The following is a 20,403-nucleotide window of genomic DNA, read 5'->3' as shown; positions in this document are numbered from 1 at the left end:
GCCCCCCGGCACTGCGATTGGCTGTATAGGCTCTGATTGGTCGATGTCCGCGGTAGAGTCCGCGCCCATTGGTCCAAGGGGCAACGCCGCCCCCCGGCACTGCGATTGGCTGGAGGTAAGCGTGAGCCGAGATGATAGACGCGTGGCTGGTCCATTTGACGGGCGAGTTGAGCGAACCCTTTTATTCCATTGGCCGCCGCGGGGACGTCCCGCCCCCTGGGCTGCGGGTCGTCGAGTGAGGCGGGAGTGGCGCGACTGGCGGCCGTGGCGTGAGGAGCCAGTGGCGTCGCCGGGCGCTTCAGGACGGCTCGCAACCGGCGCCTGACCGTGAGTATCCCCGCAGAAAAATTATTGCCTTCGTCTGTGCTCGAGCTGCTGCTTCCTTTTCCTCGACGTTAAGCCTTTCTGGCGTGTCGGCTAACGGGGCAGCTGACAACCACCAACGGTAGACGGACGGACGCACAGCAACTGCGCTAGAGTGACCAAGCGGGTCAGGTAGCATCTCTGGAGAGACCCTCCTTCAGAAATCTGACCTTTTGGGCTAGATGTTAAACTGCGCTCTAATAGGCATAAAGCACTCATCATACTATTTTCAGAATGAAAAGTTGTGAAAGATTATTCTCAGTGTCTTCAGTCGATATCACTAAAGCATAATCTTGCTATACGGTCATTTTGTGACAAGGCGTTGTGAGTGGACAGGGCATTGGAGTTGACAGGGCGTTGGAGTTGACAAGGGCGTTGGAGTTGACATGGGCGTTGGAGTTGACATGGGCGTTGGAGTTGACATGGGCGTTGGAGTTGACATGGGCGTTGGAGTTGACATGGGCGTTGGAGTTGACATGGGCGTTGGAGTTGACAGGGCGTTGGAGTTGACAGGGCGTTGGAGTTGACAGGGCGTTGGAGTTGGCATGGGCGTTGGAGTTGGCATGGGCGTTGGAGTTGACTGGGCGTTGGAGTTGGCATGGGCGTTGGAGTTGACAGGGCGTTGGAGTTGACAGGGCGTTGGAGTTGACAGGGCGTTGGAGTTGACATGGGCGTTGGAGTTGACATGGGCGTTGGAGTTGACATGGGCGTTGGAGTTGACATGGGCGTTGGAGTTGACATGGGCGTTGGAGTTGACATGGGCGTTGGAGTTGGCATGGGCGTTGGAGTTGACAGGGCGTTGGAGTTGACATGGGCGTTGGAGTTCACATGGGCGTTGGAGTTGACAGGGCGTTGTGAGTGGACAGGGCATTGGGAGTTGACAACTGAATTGGAATTGACAAGCCATTGAAAGTGACAAGCCATTGCTCAATTATTTCCTTTATTGCATTAGTTCTATTGAACAGTTTAACAAACAGCCTTAAGTATTTTTTTACTTGCAGTAACAAAAATCCATTTTTATCGGTTTAAAAAAAAAAAGGAGAAATGGAGTTAACGTTTAAGGCCGATTTCCATTCATAGAAACATAGAAAATAGGTGCAGGAGTAGGCCATTCGGCCCTTCGAGCCTGCACCGCCATTCAATATGATCATGGCTGATCATCCAACTCAGTATCCTGTACCTGCCTTCTCTCCATACCCCCTGATCCCTTTAGCCACAAGGGCCACATCTAACTCCCTCTTAAATATAGCCAATGAACTGGCCTCAACTACCTTCTGCGGCAGAGAATTCCAGAGATTCACCCTGATCCGGGCGGGCAGTTGGTCGTGGGAATCCCACTTGGAGGACAGGTTTTCCTCACCCATCCACACTGCCCCCGATCTCCCATTCTGCTTTCAATCAGCAGGATGGCCAGCAGTTATTGCCGTTCCCCAGCTAGGCTGGACTAGGAGGTGCCGGGTTGCTTTCCTGGGCCGCTGCGGTCCTTGTGGTGAGGGAGGTCCCACGTGGGCTCTCAGTGACTGGCTCCAGCATTCTGATCCAGCACCCGGGCAGTGAATCAATGGGGGAAAAAACCCTCACTCTGTTACAGCAGACAATCGGCAATAACGGACACCATTGCCCACATTGATGTCGATTATAACAAGGGTTTACTGTATTTTTGTTTGTGCATCATGCTGTGTGCAAACTGGCTGTTCCATATTCTACGCGATGATTAAACCAAGTGCTTCACCAATAAAAGGATCTTCTGATGCCTAAAGGGGCTAATTGTACTAGTCTTTTTTTTAAAGTTATTGATGGGCTTATTTATTTATTGTACGTTCACAATGTTCTCTTTCAGAATAAACCTTTAACAATGACAAACAAGACACTTATCGTATCTGCTCCTGGGAAGGTTATTTTACATGGAGAGCATGCTGTGGTGCATGGAAAGGTAAATCATGATTTAAAAGTGGAAACCTTGCTAATGAGCAACCTATCTGTAAGATATTACGGCAGTAGCATGTAGATAGTAAACTGTAAGCGCAGGTTTTCAATACATGCCGTTGCCAGTGTGGGTCTTCTTTATTTTACAATAGTACACTGCGCCGACTCGCACATTCACGTGACTGATAAGGTAATGAATATATCCCATGACACAACACACCAGTCTGGTACTCGATTCTTAAAGTTACTATTATAAACACTACACTATATAATTAAATTTTTTAAAGTATTTAAGTGAATCATAGAGCTACATTGCAGAGAAGTGGGTCCTTCAGCCCAACTCATCTATGCCGACCAATTTGGCTAATCGAATTAGCCCCATCTGCCTGCACCTGACCCATATCCATTCGAACTTTTCCCATCCATCTACCTGTTTAAGTGTTTTTTAAATATTGTAATTGTATCTGCCTCCACCGCTTCCTAGGACAGCTAGTTTCATACATGTGCCACCCTCTGTGTGAAAAGGTTGCCCCTCTGGTCCTTTTGAAATCTTTCCCCTCTCATCTTAAATCTATCTTCTAATGTTAAACTTCCTTACCCTTGGGAAATGTCTGTAGCTCTTCACATTATCCATGCCCCTTTCTAAGATATTATCTATCTTACTTGTGCTGCTAGTTCCTGTAACTCTCCTGACCCGTTTGGTTTCTTTTGCAAATGTTTTACTCGTGTTTTAAGTGTGGAAGTAGAGGATAACTCAATCATAGCACTGAGATACTTACCTCCGGCCACGGTGGTGCAGCGGTAGAGTCGCTGCCTTACACGCTTGCCGCGCCGGAAACCCGGGTTTGATCCCGACTACGGGTGCTGTCTGTACGGAGTTTGTACGTTCTCCCCGTGACCGCGTGGGTTTTCGCTGAGATCTTCGGTTTCCTCCCACACTCCAACGACGTACAGGTATGTAGGTTAATTGGCTTGGTGTATGTGTAAAATTGTCCCTAGTGTGTGTAGGATAGTGTTAATGTGCGGGGATCGCTGGTCGGTGCGGACTTGCCGAAGGGCCTGTTTCTCCAAACTAAACTGAAAACCTCCACCTCCACTGCCATTAACTCCTCCTGTGACCAACTTCTGTTGTTGTCTCACTACTTACTAATCCACATATTGTAATCTTAATTTGTAAAATAACTTCACACAGTATTTTGTGGAAGTTAAAGGCCATAAATTTAAAGATAAAGTAAAACAAGTTGGCGCCAACTTAGGCAATAATTTACATGCTAGCCACAAACTCGTATTACCATCGCTCCACACTCTTAAGAATAGAAAATAGGTGCAGGAGGAGGCCATTCGGCCCTTCGAGCCGGCATCGCCATTCATTGTGATCATGGCTGATCGTCCCCAATCAATAACTCGTGCCTGCCTTCTCCCCATATCCCTTGATTCCACTGGCCCCTAGAGCTCTATCTAACTCTCTCTTACAGAGCAGCTCTCCAGAGGGTGATAAAAACTGCCCAGGGTATCATTGGACTCCCCCTGCCCCATCTGGAGGACATTTACCACTCCAGATGCCGCAGCAGGACCTGTAATATCGTGAAAGACATTACACATCCTTGTCACCACCTTTTCACACTGCTGCCCTCAGGAAAAAGGTACAGGTCGCTAAAGTCACGCACTGCCAGACTCAAGAACAGCTTTTACCCATCAGCAATCTTGGAACTGAACTCTGTCTCGGGAGCGGGTTATGGGGAAGGAGGGGGGGTGGGAGACAGTGTTAATTTATGTAAATGTGAATCCATGGGTGGGTTTGGGGAGGGAGGGAGTGTAAAAAGTATGAGTATGTGAATGTTTGAAGTTCTTTTAAATGGAGAGACACAGTAATCTCGTTGTATGTGACACATGCAATGACAATAAAGCATTCTGATTCTGATTAAATCCATCCAGTGATTAGGCCTCCACTGCCCTCTGTGGCAGGGAATTCCACAAATTCACAACTCTCTGCGTGAAATTTTTTTTTCTCACCTCAGTCTTAAATGGCCTCCTCTTTATTCTAAGTTTCTGGTTAAAGCTCTATTCCTACAGAAACATTTCTTACTTTAACTATGAACTTCTTCAACTCCTCTCAGGTCTGTCCTTACTTCACTATACACTGTAAATGGCTCGATTGTAATCGTGTGTTGTCTTTCTGCTGACTGGTTAGTATGCCACAAATTTAAGGAAAAAACAAAATCCTGCAAACCTTCAATCTGGGTTTGGGTCTCGACCTGAAATGCCACCTATTCCTTCACTCAGATGCTGCCTCACTTGCTGTGTTTCTCCAGCATTTTTGTCTACCTTCAATTTGGGTAATGTAATCTGCATCTTAACCTGAGAAGTTAACCTTTGATGAGATGTTTTAAGTTATTGGCATATTATGTGTTTTTTTCCATTTTCCCTTCTTGTCATTTTACTTATTTTTTGACTGAGTATAATATTTTTGACTACTTGCCCCTTTCACATCATAAATTGGGGGAGTCTAGGACCAGAGGGCACAGCCTCAGTATAATATTGCCTTTAGAATGGAGATGAGGAGGAATTGATTTAGCCAGAGGGTGGTGAATCTGTGGGATTCATTGGCACCGATGACTGTGGAGGCCTAGTCATTGGGAATTTTTAAGCGGAGATTGATAGGTACTTGATTAGTAAGGTTGTCAAAGGTTATGCGGAGAAGGCAGTAGTATGGGGTTGAGAGGGAAAAATAGATCAGCCATGATCGAATGGCAGAGCTGACTCGATGGGCTGAATGGCCTAATTATACTCCTATGTCTTATGAACTTATAAAGTGTACATGCCAGAACAAACTAAGCTAAGTACTGTGTTTGGTATATTAATGCTGTGGATAGTTTCAAATGTAAGACTTTTTCTTATTCCAAGATCCTGAAAACATTTTCCTTTTGTGTGTATAGGTGGCTCTTGCAGTCAGCTTAAACTTAAAAACATATCTGCGGATACAACCTGGTTCTGATGAACAGGTACGATTATACTTGCCAAATATTGATACCCATCTTAGTTGGAAAACTACGAACCTTCAGTTCCTGCTGACAGCAATTGATGGTAAGAAGAAACGAGGCGAAGAAAATATTAAAGAATAAAATACATTGGGGGGGTTACTTGAGAGGAGAGAGAAATATTAATTCAAAGCAATTAAGAGGGTAGAGTGCTATAGCTCTGAGGAATATCCAAGATCTGGTAAACTGCAGAAGGTGGGTCTGCTATTTCTCTGATAACTTAGAATCATACAGTGTGGAAACAGGCCCTTCGGCTCAACTTGCCCGCACCGTCCAACATGTCCCATCTAGTCTAGTCACACTTACATGCATTTAGCCCATATATCACTCTAAACCTGCCCTACCCAAGTACCTGTCGAATTGCTTCCTAAACGTTGCAATAGTCCCTGCCTCAACTACCTCCTCTGGCCGCTCGTTCCATACACCCAGCACCCTCTGTGTGAAAAAGTGACCCCTTAGATCCTTATAAAATAATAACCCCTTCACCGTAAACTTATGCCCTCTGGTTCTCAATCCCCCCCTACTCTGGTCAGATGTGCCGCTACCTGATCTATACCTCTCATGATTTTATATACCACTTATCACCCCTCATCCTGTGTTCCAGGGAACAGAGTCCCAGCCAGATCAATCTCTCCCTATAGCTCAGACCCTTGAGTCCTTAAAGGCTGCTAATAAAAATATCTGGACTAGAAATGATGTCTGGTTAGTTCATTCTGGTGGATGTCTATAATTGATGCGGAAACTGATTTGATAAAATGGTGTCAGGTATGAGATCGAATGCTCATGTACCAAAGATTTGTTGCTGGGAACAATGGGTTGCAGGGACATTATGCATTGATGTATGGTGCGCATCTATTCTGCAGTTAGAAAGATGATGACGGTGTAGTCTTCTTTCACGATAATTATATTCTCCCTTCTCTGCTTTAGTTCCCTGATGGATTGGCACATGAACAATGAACACACAGTGAGAGGCTTTGCAGTGCCTTAGCTAACTAAGTCCTCATTGTAGCTGCATCCTTTGAGCCTGTTTAGTATAGTTTATTGTCATGTGTACCGTTGGTTGTGTGCTAACCAGTCAATGGAAAGACTATATATGATCACAATCGAGCCATCCCTAATGTACAGGAGCATGATAAAGGGAATAATGTTTAGTGCAAGATAAAGTTCAATAAAGACTGATAGTCAGAGGGTCTTCAATAAGGTAGATAGGAGCTCACGGCCGCTCTCTAGTTGGTGATAGGATGGTTCAATTGCCTGATAAAAGCCGGGAAGACACTGTTTAAGAAGGAACTGCAGATGCTGGAAAATCGAAGGTAGACAAAAATGCTGGAGAAACTCAGCGGGTGAGGCAGCATCTATGGAGCGAAGGAAATAAGCAACGTTTCGGGCCGAAACCCTTCTTCAGACGCTGTCCCTGGTTCTGGAGGTGTGTGTTTTCACACTTTTTCTGGACCTCTTGCCAGAGGGGAAAAGAGGGAGAGACTTGCTCTTGAATATGCTGGTGGACTTGCTGAGGCAGCATGAAGTGAAGATGGAGGCAGCATGAAGTGAAGATGGAGTCAGTTGGTTTGCGTGATGGTCCGGGCTGTGTTCACATTTTACTGCAATTATTTGCGGTCTTGGAGCTGCTCCCGAACCAAGATGTGATGCATCCCGACAAAATTCTCTCCACGGCGCATCTGTCGAAGTTGGTGAGAGTTGTTGGGAACATGCTAGACTTCCTAAACCCTCTAAGGAAGTTATCGTTCTTCTTAATTGCAAGTTCATTGGTCTATGTCTGGTGGGAGAGAATGGATTAATTTATAGATTTAGTTTTTAGTTGGATTTAGCACATCCATCTGGCCAAGAACTGTCTTGTTGTTTTAAACTTCAGGATTGTTTTGTTTGGTCAGTTAATATTGACTTTAATTTATTATTGTCACATGTGCCAAGGTACAGAGATAAGCTTTATTGTTGAATGCTAAACAATCAAAGGAAAGGAATTTCTATTTTAGAGATACAGCGTGAAAACAGGCCGTTCGGTCCACCGAGTCCGCACCGACCAGTGATCACCCCGTACACTAGATTTATCTGTTACACTAGGGGCAATTTACAGAAGCCAAATAACCTACAAACCTGCACGCCTTTGGAGTGTGGGAGGAAACCAGAGCACCCAGAGAAAATCCACACGCTCACAGGGAGAACGTGCAAACTCCATACAGACAGCACCCTTAGTCGGGATCGAACCCGGGTCTCTGGCGCTGTAAGGCAGCAACTCTACCAGCTGTGACACTGTGCCGCTGAACTAACAGCACATGTCCTGCCCCTATAGGCGCCTCATCTGTGCAAAAATGATTATTTAGGTAAATGAAACTCGTGTTTGTAACTCATCTGCTGTTCAGATTGTTTATGATACTGCTTGTTATAATACATTTCAGTGAAGAATATATATGCTAAATACATTGCGGTTCCTCAAATCTATTTGTTTGCTTTATGCATGACAAATCGTGTGCAATGTTGGAAGCAAAGGGACAAGAGCAGAATGAGGTCTATTATTTTTGGTGCCTCGCTTTACCATTCTGACTGTTTTCTATTAAATATTCGGATTATTTTTCCTTGTAGCTGATGTCCAGAATCCAAAGGCTGCGAGCAAGGAACTTGTGGAGCAACTGAGGCAGTATGCGGGAATATCGGAAGGCTATGCAGACACAATGAGCCTCAGTATACTCTGTTTCCTTTATTTGTACGGCGCTATCTCCTCCAGCAATAGGTAGCGGGTATTTTCTATCCTATAATACACTGCAATGTAGCATAAATGGTTACAGCTGATGTCGGATGGGGACAGATTAATGGTCGTTCCTGCAATTGCTAAAGGTATTTTAAGGTGGGGGGGGGGGGGGGGATAGATTTAATTGGAACCTAAGGATAACTTTTTTACGCAACAGGTGGTGGGTGTATGGAACGAGCTGCCGGAGGAGGGAGTTGAGGCTGGTACTATAGCAATGTTTAAGAAACATATAGACAGGTACATGGATGGGAGAGGTTTGGATGGATATATGGGGCAAAAGCTGGCAGGTGGGACTAGTTTAAATGGGCCATGTTGGACGGCATGGTCATGTTGGGCTGAAGGGCCTGTTTCCACGCTGTATGACTCTATGATTTATACAGTTGGAAAATCATAATTGGCTAATTTAGTTTGGTTTAGTTTAGGGTGCAGATACAGTGGTGAAACAGGCCCTTCGGCCCACCAGTCTGTGCCGACCAGCAATCACCCGTACACTAGTACTACTCTACACACCAGGGACAATTTACAAAAAGCAATTAATCTACAAGCCTGCACGTCTTTGGAATGGAAGGAAACCATAGAAAACCCACACAGGTCATAGGGAGAATGTACAAACTCCCTACAGACAGCACCCGTAACCAGGATCGAACCTGGGTCATTGGCGCTGTTAGGCAGCAACTCTACCACCACTGCAATTTTCTGACGTTCTTTGAGGATGTGACTAATACAACCGGGGGGGGGGGGGGGGGTGCTGAACAACGACTGTGTTTGTATTTTTGGGAGATGGCCATTAAGGTGCCACACAGCATTATAATATGGAAAGAATGTAGCTAGCTAATTTAGTATGTATAACAAAAGAGTGGAATATTTGTTAAATAGCGAGAGATTGGGTAGTTCATAAGTGATAGGAGCAGAATTAGGCCATTCGGCTGATCCAGCCTACTCCACCATTCAATTATTGCTGATCTATCTCTCCCTCCTAACCCCATTCTCCTGCCTTCTCACCATAACCCCTGACACCCGTACTAATCAAGAATCCATCTCTGCCCTAAAAATATCGATTGACTTTGCCACCCCAGCCTTCTGTGGTAGTGCTGATGTTCGAGGGGACCTGCGTGTGTGCCTGCAGAAGTTTATGAAGACCAACATGCAGATCTAACAATGTTTAAGAGGGCAATTAAGGCATCAGCTCTTATTATGAGATGTTTCACTACAACTAAATTGGGGGATATTGGGATTGGGCCCAAAACTGATATTGAACTCGATGAATGTCGGAGCTGGCAAGGTGGGTGAAGTGCTCTATTTTGTTGTGGTGTTATTACTATGTTGACTTGGTGTTTTTGTTTTTTCATTGCAGTCAATTGCCAAGTGTGGATATAGTAGTTTGGTCTGAAATTCCAATTGGAGCAGGCCTGGGATCCAGTGCTGCATACTGCGTGTGTCTAGCAGCAGCTCTCCTGACTGCCAGCGGGGCTATAACCTGCCCAGCTCTGCAACGGAACGACATTGCCAAGTAAGCAGCGCTATCCCGGAGGTTTAGTTTAGAGATGCAGCGCGGAAACAGGCCCTTCGGCCCACCGGGTCCAGACCGACCAGCGACCCCGCACATTAACACTATCCTACACACACTAGGGTCAATTTACACTTACACCAAGCCAATTAACCTACATACCTGCACGTCTTCGGAGTGTGGGAGGAAACTGAAGATCTCAGAGAAAACCCACACAGGTCACGGGGAGAACGTACAATATCCATACAGACAGCACCCGTAGTCGGGATCGAACCCGGGTCTTCGGCGCTGTAAGGCAGCAACTCTACCGCTGTGCCTCCGTGCCACCCTGTGTGCTAATACTATTCAAATGCTTTAAATGTATTCATTAGTGTTCACTTTTCAGTTGTGAAAAGCCACACCTTTTAATCCGTAAAATATGAATCTTTCTGATGGGAGAATAGTTTAGTTTATTGTCACGTGTACCGAGGTACAGTGAAAGGCTTTTGTTGCGTGCTGACCAGTCAGCGGAAAGACAATACAGGATTACAATCGAGCCATTCACAGTGTATGGATACATGATAAGGGAATAACGTTTAGTGCAAGGTAAAGCCAGTCCGATCAAAGATAGTCGGAGGGTCACCAATGAGGTAGGTATTCATTCAGGACTGCTGTCTAGTTGTGGTAGGTTGTGAGAAATGTTGTTGTAGAAGTAACGATTTAAAAGTGTGGAGCGATCGTTATATGTGATTGTAGATATGCTTATGTGGCTAGCAATCACATAGTCGCCTGGGTTGGGCACCATCTTGGATAGACATTAGGGACCTAATTAATGGAAAGAATATGAGTAGAAACTGACTGGGAAATGGCGGCAATGGCTGGAGTATATTTCAGAATCTTAGTTTAGTTTAGAATTTCGCTAGAATTTAGAAGATTGAGGGGGGATCTTATAGAAACTTACAAAATTCTTAAGGGGTTAGACAGGCTAGATGCAGGAAGATTGTTCCCGATGTTGGGGAAGTCCAGAACAAAGGGTCACAGTTTAAGGATAAGGGGGAAATCTTTTAGGACCGAGATGACGAAAACATTTTTCACACAGAGAGTGGTGAATCTCTGGAATTCTCTGCCACAGAAGGTATTTGAGGCCAGTTCATTGGCTATATTTAAGAGGGAGTTAGATGTGGCCCTTGTGGCTAAAGGGATCAGGGGGTATGGAGAGAAGGCAGGTACAGGATACTGAGTTGGATGATCAGCCACGATCATATTGAATGGCGGTGCAGGCTCGAAGGGCCGAATGGCCTACTCCTGTACCTATTTTCTATGTTTCTATGTTTAGAGATACAGAATGAAAAGTGGCCCTCCGGTCCACCGAGTCCATGTCGATTATTGATTACCCATTCTATATTATCCCAATTTTTCATCCACTTCCTACTCACAAGAGGGCAATTTACAAAGGTCAATTAACCTACAAACCCTCAAGTCTTTGGGATGTGGGTGGAAACCAGGGCACCTGGAAGAAACCAACGTGGCCACAGGGACAAAGCACAAACTCCACACAGACAGCACCCGAGGTCAGGATCAAACCTGCGTCTCTGGTGCTGTGAGGCGGCAAAGCTACCGCTGCGCCACTGTGCCGCCTCTAATTGTTGGCTGCGCCTTCAATCATCAAGGTGCTCTTCTGCGGTATACTACTGGGGCTCGTCTAGGTCCAAAACCTATGAAAACTGGTGCATCCCATCATGCTTTTTCACAGTGAATTTGTTTGCAAATGCTGAAGAAGCAATTCAATTGTCGCACCTAGAATTAACCTGAAAATTCTTGCGATGGGAAGAAGAGAATGTTGTTAAAACCAGTCCAATGAATTACTGATGTTTATTTCTGGTTGAAATGTTGTTATTCTTGCATTAATTTTTTTTTTCAATCAGATGGAATGACGATGAACTGGAACTGATTAACAAATGGGCTTTTCAGGGAGAGAAGGTGATCCATGGCAACCCATCTGGTGTGGATAACGCTGTGGGAACATGGGGTAACATTTATTTACATCTTATTAAAGTAAGAACATTTTAACATTCATTGGAATGTCTGGCAATTCTTCCACAAAGGTGGAAAGCTGTAAAATTAAGGCTATGACCTTTGCCTTTCTAAACACCAATGCTCTAAATTGACACGACTTCTAAATGATCTGATCAGTCAGAATGCAAAACCAGGGGGTGGCTCAGTGACACAACAGTAGACTTGCTGCCTTACAGCGCCAGTGACCCGGGTTCGATCCTTACTATGGGTGCTGTCTGTACGGAGTTTGCACGTTCTCCCCGTGACCTGCTTGGGTTTCTCCGGGTGCTCCAGTTTCGTCCCACTCTACAAAGACCTGCAGATTGGTTGGTTAATTGGCTCGATAACATTGTAAATTGTCCCTAGTGTGTGCGGGGATCGCTGGTCGGCGTGGACTCGGTGGGCCGAAGGGCCTGTTTCCGCGCTGTATCTCTAAACTTAACTAAGCAGCGTTTGTATGTAGTAATGCAATGTTTCTGTATTGTAGCACAAGAGCTGTGAATGTGCATGTTTCGGGAGGCTGAATTTTACTAAATGCCAGATGCTGCAAAGGTTAATCGTCAACATACCTACTACATGCGGTGAATTTAATGACGACACAGAATTTCACTAATACCCGCCAGTTTCATTTAAACTTGGCATTCTCATTCAATTAAAATTTCTGATGCCATGGATTTTGCCTGTGGCGTTATGATCTTTATCAAATAGTGATTCCTTTGTCAAGTAACCATGCCGATGTCATCCTCCAATGCTTTCTATTCTGAATCTTTTATTCAGTTTTACAGGTGGTTCAGTATCTGTGTGATGTATCACAGCAAACCAAATAGGTGTACTTCAGTGGGAGTTGCATGGTAGTGTTGATGAAGCCCAGTTGAGTTTACCTTTTGTAACCTATGTCACGAATTGTTAGTTACCGGTAATCACCACAGGGGAATATGGTTGCTGGACACAAACTGGGGATCAAACTAGCTTATCTAATGAAACTATCTGTAGTTTAATTGATGTTCAGTTTAAAGTTTACCATGGGGATTTAATATGTTTAGTTCAGAGACAGAGCATGGAAACAGGCCCTTTGGCCCGCCAAGTCCATGTTGACCAGCAATCACTGCACACTAGTTCTATCCTACACACTAAGGACAATTTACAGAAGCCAATTAACCTACAAACCTGCACGTCTTTGGAATGTGGACGGAAACCGGAGCACCCGGAGAAAACCCACGCGGTCACAGGGAGAACGTACTAATGCTTATCAATGGGCTCAGGGTCCAAAGTATAAAATGTAATTTTTATGATGGTACAATGTTTCCAGTTTTAATAATGTTTTTCTCTTGTAACTTAGGAGGAATGTTGAGATATCATGCAGGTAAAATAGACCCTTTGTCCAGGTACTTAAAAAAAATATATTATTTCTAAATAACTTCGGATAATTGTTCTATTCAGAATGTAGTGCTAAATTTAATAGCCCTGTGCTATTTGAATGTAAATTCCAACGAAAAAAGTTAAGAATTCAGTAATGTATCATAAACAAGTGTATTAAACTATTAAATATCTTGTGTAGATATTGATGAGTTTATTTATGTTTCCATGCTGTATCTCTAAACGCAACAAAATGAGGACAATTGGCAATAATGGGCACTATCCCCCTCTTTCTCCCCCCCCCCCCCCCCCCCATGGTCCGTTATAACGAGGGTTAACTGTATTTAGCAGCTCGTTCACTTTTAGCTCACTGAGTGACAGAGGCTGTTCGTTCATGATGCTGAGATAAACTCAACTATGTGTTCTTAGAGGCACTGGTTCTTTATTATTAAACCGTAGATAATAAATGCATTTGGTTCTGAACACGTTTTTGCCTGGAGAAGATGTTGGGAGAAAATGTATGTAGATTTAATCGTTAAAAGTAGATGTAATTGAGATTTAAATGCATCATATTGTCTGATAACTGTCCGTTGCTTTGTCAGAATCCCCAATCTACGAATACTGCTTACGAACACAAAGGTTTCAAGAAGCACTAAAACATTAGTCGCTGGAGTGAAGGACAAACTTAATAAGGTTTGTTATTTGTTTAAGAAGGAGCTGCAGATGCTGGAAAATCGAAGGTAGATAAAAGTGCTGGAGAAACTCAGCGGGTGCAGCAGCATCTATGGAGCGAAGGAAATGGGCAACGTTTCGGGCCGAAACGTTGCCCATTTCCTTCGCTCCATAGATGCTGCTGCACCCGCTGAGTTTCTCCAGCACTTTTATCTACCTAAGGTTCGTTATTTGTTTTTCTTCAAATTCTTCCCGTCAGCAGAATCAAACAGATCGGGATTCTGAACTAAAAGAATTTATTTTTCCATCTCCTTAAACACATTCAAAGTTAAAATGGAAATAGACAGTGTGGCACGGTGGCGCAGCGGTAGAGTTACTGCTTTACAGCGCTTAGTGCCAGAGACCCAGGTTCGATCCTGACTACGTGTGCTGTCTGTACGGAGTTTGTACCTGCGTGGGTTTTATCTGATATCTTCAGTGCCCTTCCCACACTCCAAAGACGTACAGGTTAATTAGCATGCTATATATTTTTTTAAAGTAGATTATCCCCCCGTGCGTGTAGGATAGTGTTAGTGTGCGGGGATCGCTGGTCGGCACGGACTCGGTGGGCTGAAGGGCCTGTTTCCATGCTGTATCTCTAACTAAACACCAAAGCAAATATTCAAAGTGATCTGAGCCACCCTGTAGTCCCAGCACATTCTGTCAAAATTGGTTATGTAAAGATTTGTTAAATGAAGAACAGAGCTGTGCAACCCAGGAAGAGGCCCTTCGGCCCATAATGTCCGTGCCGCACATGATGCTGAGATAAACTCGTCTATGGAGAGAAAGAAGAAACTTATTGAATGGATGAATGAATAAGTTTATTGGCCAAGTATTCACATACAAGGAATTTGCCTTGGTGCTCCGCCCGCAAGTGACAACATGACATACAGTGACAGTTAGGACTGACACATAAAACATTCAACATAGAAAATGACACATAAAACAATGTCAAACATAGAAAATCACTATCTCTCGGACTTGGAACAGGGTGGCACAGTGGCGCAAAGCCAGGGACCCGGGTTCAATCCTGACTACGGGTGCTGTCTATACGGAGTTTGCATGTTCACCCGTGATCATGCGGGTTTTCTACGGGTTCTCTGGTCTCCTCCCACATCCCAAAGACTTGCAGGTTTGTAGGTTAATTAGCTTCTGTAAATTGTCCTTAGCGTGTAGGATAATAATAATAATAATAATGGATGGGATTTATATAGCGCCTTTCTAATACTCAAGGCGCTTTACATCGCATTATTCATTCACTCCTCAGTCACACTCGGTGGTGGTAAGCTACTTCTGTAGCCACAGCTGCCCTGGGGCAGACTGACGGAAGCGTGGCTGCCAATCTGCGCCTACGGCCCCTCCGACCACCACCAATCACTCACACACATTCACACACAGGCAAAATTCACAGGATAGAACTATTGTACCGGTGATCGGTGGTCCACATGGGCTCGGTGGGCCGAAGGGCCTGTTTCGACGCTGTATGCCTTAAAAGAAGCTCAACACCGTGGGATATAAAAACTATATGTTTAGTATATGGGGAAACTGCAGTCTTAATGAATAACCTCCCCAATTACAATGGGTAAAGGTTCTGCAGTTCCCTGGCGAACACCTACATGGCAACATTGTGCATAAAGAAGATATCCGCGACCTCAAATACATTTATCTCTGAAGAGGGTCTCGATCCAGAGACGCTGCCTGTCCCGCTGAATTACTCCAGCATTCTGTGTGTCTGAAGCAGGGTGGCGACCCCAAACGTCACCCATTTCTTCTATCCAGAGATGCTGCCTGTCCCGCTGAGTTGCTCCAGTGATTTGTGTCCATCTTCTGGCAATGCAAAACATTTATTCAAATGCTCACTTTTGTTTCCAGTACAAATTGAAGTAAAAATAAATAACATATCTTGAGGAGCACCAGGTAGATTTTCTTTGTTTAAAAATGAGAAATCTGGCTGCAATTGAGGAGATTTATCTTGGGCGCTGAAGATTGACAAGAGATGTGTGGTTTGGCTAGCTTCTCTTCCACCTGCATGTTATCATTAAATAAAGGGGAGTAGTAAATAAAGTTTTCTTCTTCTTTCAGTTGCCAAGCATAATGAAGCCAGTGCTGGATTCGATAGATGCTATTTCATGCGAATGTGAACGCATTCTTAATGCTATAGCATCAGGCGGTGATGTGAATGAACTGTACACAATCCTGGAGGTAAATCTTACATGCATCTCCCATTACAGTTTACTTCATTGGTAAAACTAAAAGCTGATCATGTTGAAACATTAACGATTGCAGTTGATGCCTTTAGGATTTCACAGGAAGAGAAAAATAATTCTAAGTGTTTGTTAACATCCAAGTGAAAATGTTTGCCCTTCGGCCCACCGTGCCTGTGCCGACGAGCGATCCCTGTGCACTAACGCTATCCTACGCGCACCTGGGACAATTTACAACTTTGCTAAGGCAATTAGACCACAAACGTACATCTTCGAGTGCGGGAGGAAACCGGAGCTCCCAGAGAAAAAACTAGTAGTCAAGGGGAGAACGTGCGAACTCCGCCCAGACAGCACTTGTAGTCAGGATCAAACCTGGGTCTCTGGCGCTGTGAGGCAGCAACTCCACTGCTGCACCACTGAAGTGTTCTGTTGAACAAAGAGTCCTGGCAATGCCCTTCTTCTTCCTCGTGTCCGGCCATCTTCGATATCACGTCTTTCCGGTCAGTCAGTGACGGTTGACGGTCGGTGGTTGCAGAATTGGCTACTTCAGTCAGTCACTGTGGTACAGTTTCTGTCGTCAGCATTGCCCGGGATGTGCCACGTGGAGGCTTCTGCTTGCATCCCACCAATGCCCGGATACTTAATCATTGGGTTACTGGAGTGGACTATGTGAAAGATATTAATAAAATAATGAACATTTGATTTGTTGCAGAGAATTTACAAACTGACGTTAAATGTAAGGAACAAAGACAAAGCTTTTGATACAGACGAACACTGCCCATTTGTGATTTTCTTTATCTTACAGCCGTGCTTCCTTTGTGGTTTCAGGAACTCATTGACATTAATCAGCACCACCTGAATGTCATTGGAGTGGGACATTCCTCATTGGACAAGTTATGTCAGGTCACTGCAGCGTACGGACTGCACAGCAAGTTGACTGGGGCAGGTGGTGGCGGATGTGGCTTAACACTGCTCAGACCAGGTACGATCTTTTGATCATTTTGTGATTTTTATCAAAGCTAACAAACCATTGTTTATTCAAAGACAGACACAAAGATGCTGGAGTAACTCAGCGGAACTGGCAGCATCTCTGGAGAGAAGGAGTGGCTGACGTTTCGGGTCGAGACCCTTCTATTTAGTTTAGAGATACAGCTCGGAAATAGGCCTTTTGGCCAACCGGGACCTCGCCCACCAACGGTTACCCACCCGTTCACACCGGTTTAGTTTAGAGATACAGCGCGGCAACAGGCCCTTTGGCCCACCTAGTCCGCACCGACCAGCGATCCCCACACTAGGGACAATTTACATTTATAACAAGCCAGTTAACCTACAAATCCGCACGTCTTTGAGATGCGGGAGGAACCCGACGGAAACCCCCGGCGGTTACAGGGAGAACATGTAAACTCCACACAGACAGCACCTGAGCTCTGGATCGAAGCTGGGTCTTTGGCGCTGCGAAGTTACAGTTCTACCTGCTGCGTCACTGTGCTGCCCTACTCCCCCTTGATTCATTAGCCATTAAACTACACTAGGTTGTAATCTTCAATGCCAGTTAACCTGCTGGCATCTGTAAATTCCTGATACAAGGACCCGACCTGAAACAGCAACCATCCCTTACCCTCCACACATGCTGCTTGACCCACTAAGTTCTTTCAGCAGTTTATAGTTTGCTCCAGATTCCAGCATCTGCAAACCTTCTATTTCTTCTAGCTGCTTCTGTAATAATTACATCAAAACTCTGATATTAAGCTATCTGATTTTGTCCAGTTCTATTTCCTGCTCTCCTCATACCAAGCAGGGTGCTGCTGCTTCCAGCGCTGCCTTTATACCGGTTCATAAGTGATAGAAGCAGAATTAGCCCATTTGGCCCATCGTCTCTCCATCCTAACCCTATTCTCCTGCCTGCTCCCAGTAAACCCCTGACACCTGTAACTAATCCAGTCTGAAGAAGAGTCTCGACCTGTAACGTCTCCCATTCCTTCTCTCCAGAGATGCTGCCTGTCCTGCTGAGTTACACCAGCTTTTTGTATCTATCTCTGCGTAGAAATATCCACTGACTTGGCCTCCGCATCCTTCTGTGGCAAAGAATTCCACAGATTCACCACCCTCTGACTAAAGAAATTCCTCCTCATCTCCTTCCTAAAGCAACGTCCTTCAATTCTGAGGCTGTGCCCTCTAGTCCTAGACTCTCTAGTGAGTGGTGGAATATTGCTTTGGGGGAACGGGTTGTGTTGGGGGAAAGGGTGAGTGGTGGAATATTTACATTGAGATTCTGGGGAGGTGAGGAGGGGGTATGGAGGGAGAGATGGGGGGGGGGGAGTGGGGGGGGATAGAGGGAGAGATGAGGTGGGAGCGGAGGGGAAAGAGGAGGGGGAGGGAGTGCCCGGGGATGAGGGGGAATGGAGGAGGATAGGGGTAGCTAGAGGGATGGCGAGGTAATGGAGGAGGGGAGGGAGAAGTGAGAGGAGGGGAGGGAGGGGGTGAGCAGAGGAAGTGGTGTAGGGTGGGGGAGAGGGAGGCTAATGGAAGACAGGAATAGGGGACTGAAGAGGGAGAGTGAGATGCTTTCACATTGATCTTACATTTTACAAGTTATTGCCATTTTAAACTTTAAAAACGTCGCAGTTGTGCTCCAACCTGCCGGCTGCGCCTGCGCAGTTGGGTGAGGGTTGCCGTGACTTGCGTCACAATGGGAACCCATCAGCTGCGCCTGCGCAGTTGGGGGCTATGGGTGAGTGGTGGAATATTGCGTTGGGGGAACGGGGCCCAACGGGTCCGCACTTGGTCTAGAAATAATTACTTTAATAATGACCCATGGACTCCGGGTTCCAACCCATGACTTGTGTATTTGTTGGCACTTCCTGATGCTATTTGGATTATTGCTAATGTAGCCAAAAACAATACCCACATTAGAATTATGTGCTTTGGATTCCATTGTGATGCAGCTTTGGTTACTACGATCTATTAATTTTGTCTTTCAGATACAAATCCTTCTGTCGTCGATGCTTCCAAACGGGCTTTAAAAGACCTTGGGTACGATTGCTGGGAGACAAACATTGGTGGATCGGGTGTGTCCTTGCAGTCACCCTCCTCGCTGCAGAAGGACATATTTCACCTTCTCTGTGACGGGGAAACTGCCAATGAAGAGTTTTAGAAACATTGTTATTATGCTCACTATTTGCACCTTTGTGTATTTAGCAGACTGTCAGAGATTCTCAGATTTGATCCCCTCATTTTTCAGTTCTCTATTCCTCCTCCTCCTCCTCCACCTCTACTAGTTGCATTCGAGAGACGTTCAGCTCTCAAAACATGACAAAGGAAGACACAAAGTGCTGGAGTAACTCAGCGGATCAGGCACCATCGCTGGAGAACGTGTCTGGAGACTTTCTGGTCCCGACTTGAAACGTCACCTCTCCATGTTCTCCAGAGAAGGGGAACTGGGGAATGGCACGGTGGCGCAGAGGTAGAGTTGCTGCCTTACAGCGCCAGAGGCCCAGGTTCCATCCTGACTACGGGTGCTGTCTGTAGGGAGTTTGTACGTTCTCCCCGTGACCTGCGTGCGTTTTCCTGGGTGCTCCGGCATCCCCCAATACTGCAAAAACGTTTCCAGTTTGTAGGCTAATTGGCTTTGGTTAAAAATTGTAAATTGTCCCTCATGTGTAGAATACTGTCAGCGTATCGGGTAATCGGTGGTCGGCGCAGACCCGGTGGGCCGAAGGGCCTGTTTTCGCGCTGTATCTCTAAACTCTAAGTTGCTGCCTGATCCACTGAGTTACTCCAGCACTTTGTGTCTTCTGCAGTTCCTTGTGCCTCCAGCTGATAAAATATTTTTGATTTTTAATTTGCACCTGCGAATGCAATAATATAGAAACATTCTGGTTGAAAAGTATTGCGTGTTTCCAGTTGGTTGTCTGGTTGAGTATACTTGGTATGTTGTGCATAACGGCGTGAGTGTGGAGGCCTTCAGCAGTTCAGGTGGGAGAGACCGTGCTGAAGCGCTGAACATGCCTAGAAGATGTTGCCGGAGAGGAGAATGTTTCACCAGTTGTAGAGCATCGGCTATTTCTTAAACCAAACCAGTTATCGATGGGTTTGTCTTCATTCTCTGTTGAAAACAATGCACTTTGTGTTATTTTGTCTCGGGGATCATTTTGAGAATTAAGCAAAAAAATTGCTGATTAAATTTACCTGTGTCAGATGTGGTGTTTTTGAATACCAGTGTGAGTGTAACATCTTTATTGTATCCTGCTTCTTCCCTATCTCGCGCTTTTCCTGAGGGTTTTCCCATTGAAAGTCTACGTACTGGAGGAATTGTTGCTACCACTCCTGTTTGTGATATACAAAACAATACAGAGAATGTATATATTTTATTTTCTGTGGCATCAGAGGCTAAGGGGAGACCTGATAGAAGTTTATATAATTGTAGAAAAGCCTTACAGCGCTTACAGAACCATGTTCGATCCCGACTATGGGCGCTGTCTGTACGAAGTTTGCACG

At 45.3% G+C, this 20,403-nt stretch overlaps 1 protein-coding gene across 1 annotated transcript; it reads left to right on the top strand.

The window, feature by feature from the left end:
* The first annotated feature begins 199 nt into the window (after positions 1-199).
* On the top strand, positions 200-20,119 carry mvk (mevalonate kinase). The gene is made up of 11 exons (XM_033043779.1): positions 200-327; positions 2,204-2,296; positions 5,226-5,373; positions 7,929-8,076; positions 9,449-9,604; positions 11,506-11,609; positions 12,975-13,020; positions 13,594-13,684; positions 15,785-15,904; positions 16,735-16,888; positions 18,888-20,119. Exons 2-11 carry the CDS (start codon positions 2,219-2,221, stop codon positions 19,058-19,060), a joined length of 1,218 nt encoding a protein of 405 aa, XP_032899670.1. The 5' UTR covers positions 200-327; positions 2,204-2,218; the 3' UTR covers positions 19,061-20,119.
* The last annotated feature ends 284 nt before the right edge of the window (positions 20,120-20,403 follow it).

Source organism: Amblyraja radiata, chromosome 25 (assembly GCF_010909765.2).
Source record: "Amblyraja radiata isolate CabotCenter1 chromosome 25, sAmbRad1.1.pri, whole genome shotgun sequence".
Lineage (NCBI taxonomy): Eukaryota > Metazoa > Chordata > Chondrichthyes > Rajiformes > Rajidae > Amblyraja > Amblyraja radiata.
This window is presented reverse-complemented; position numbering and strand designations above follow the sequence as displayed.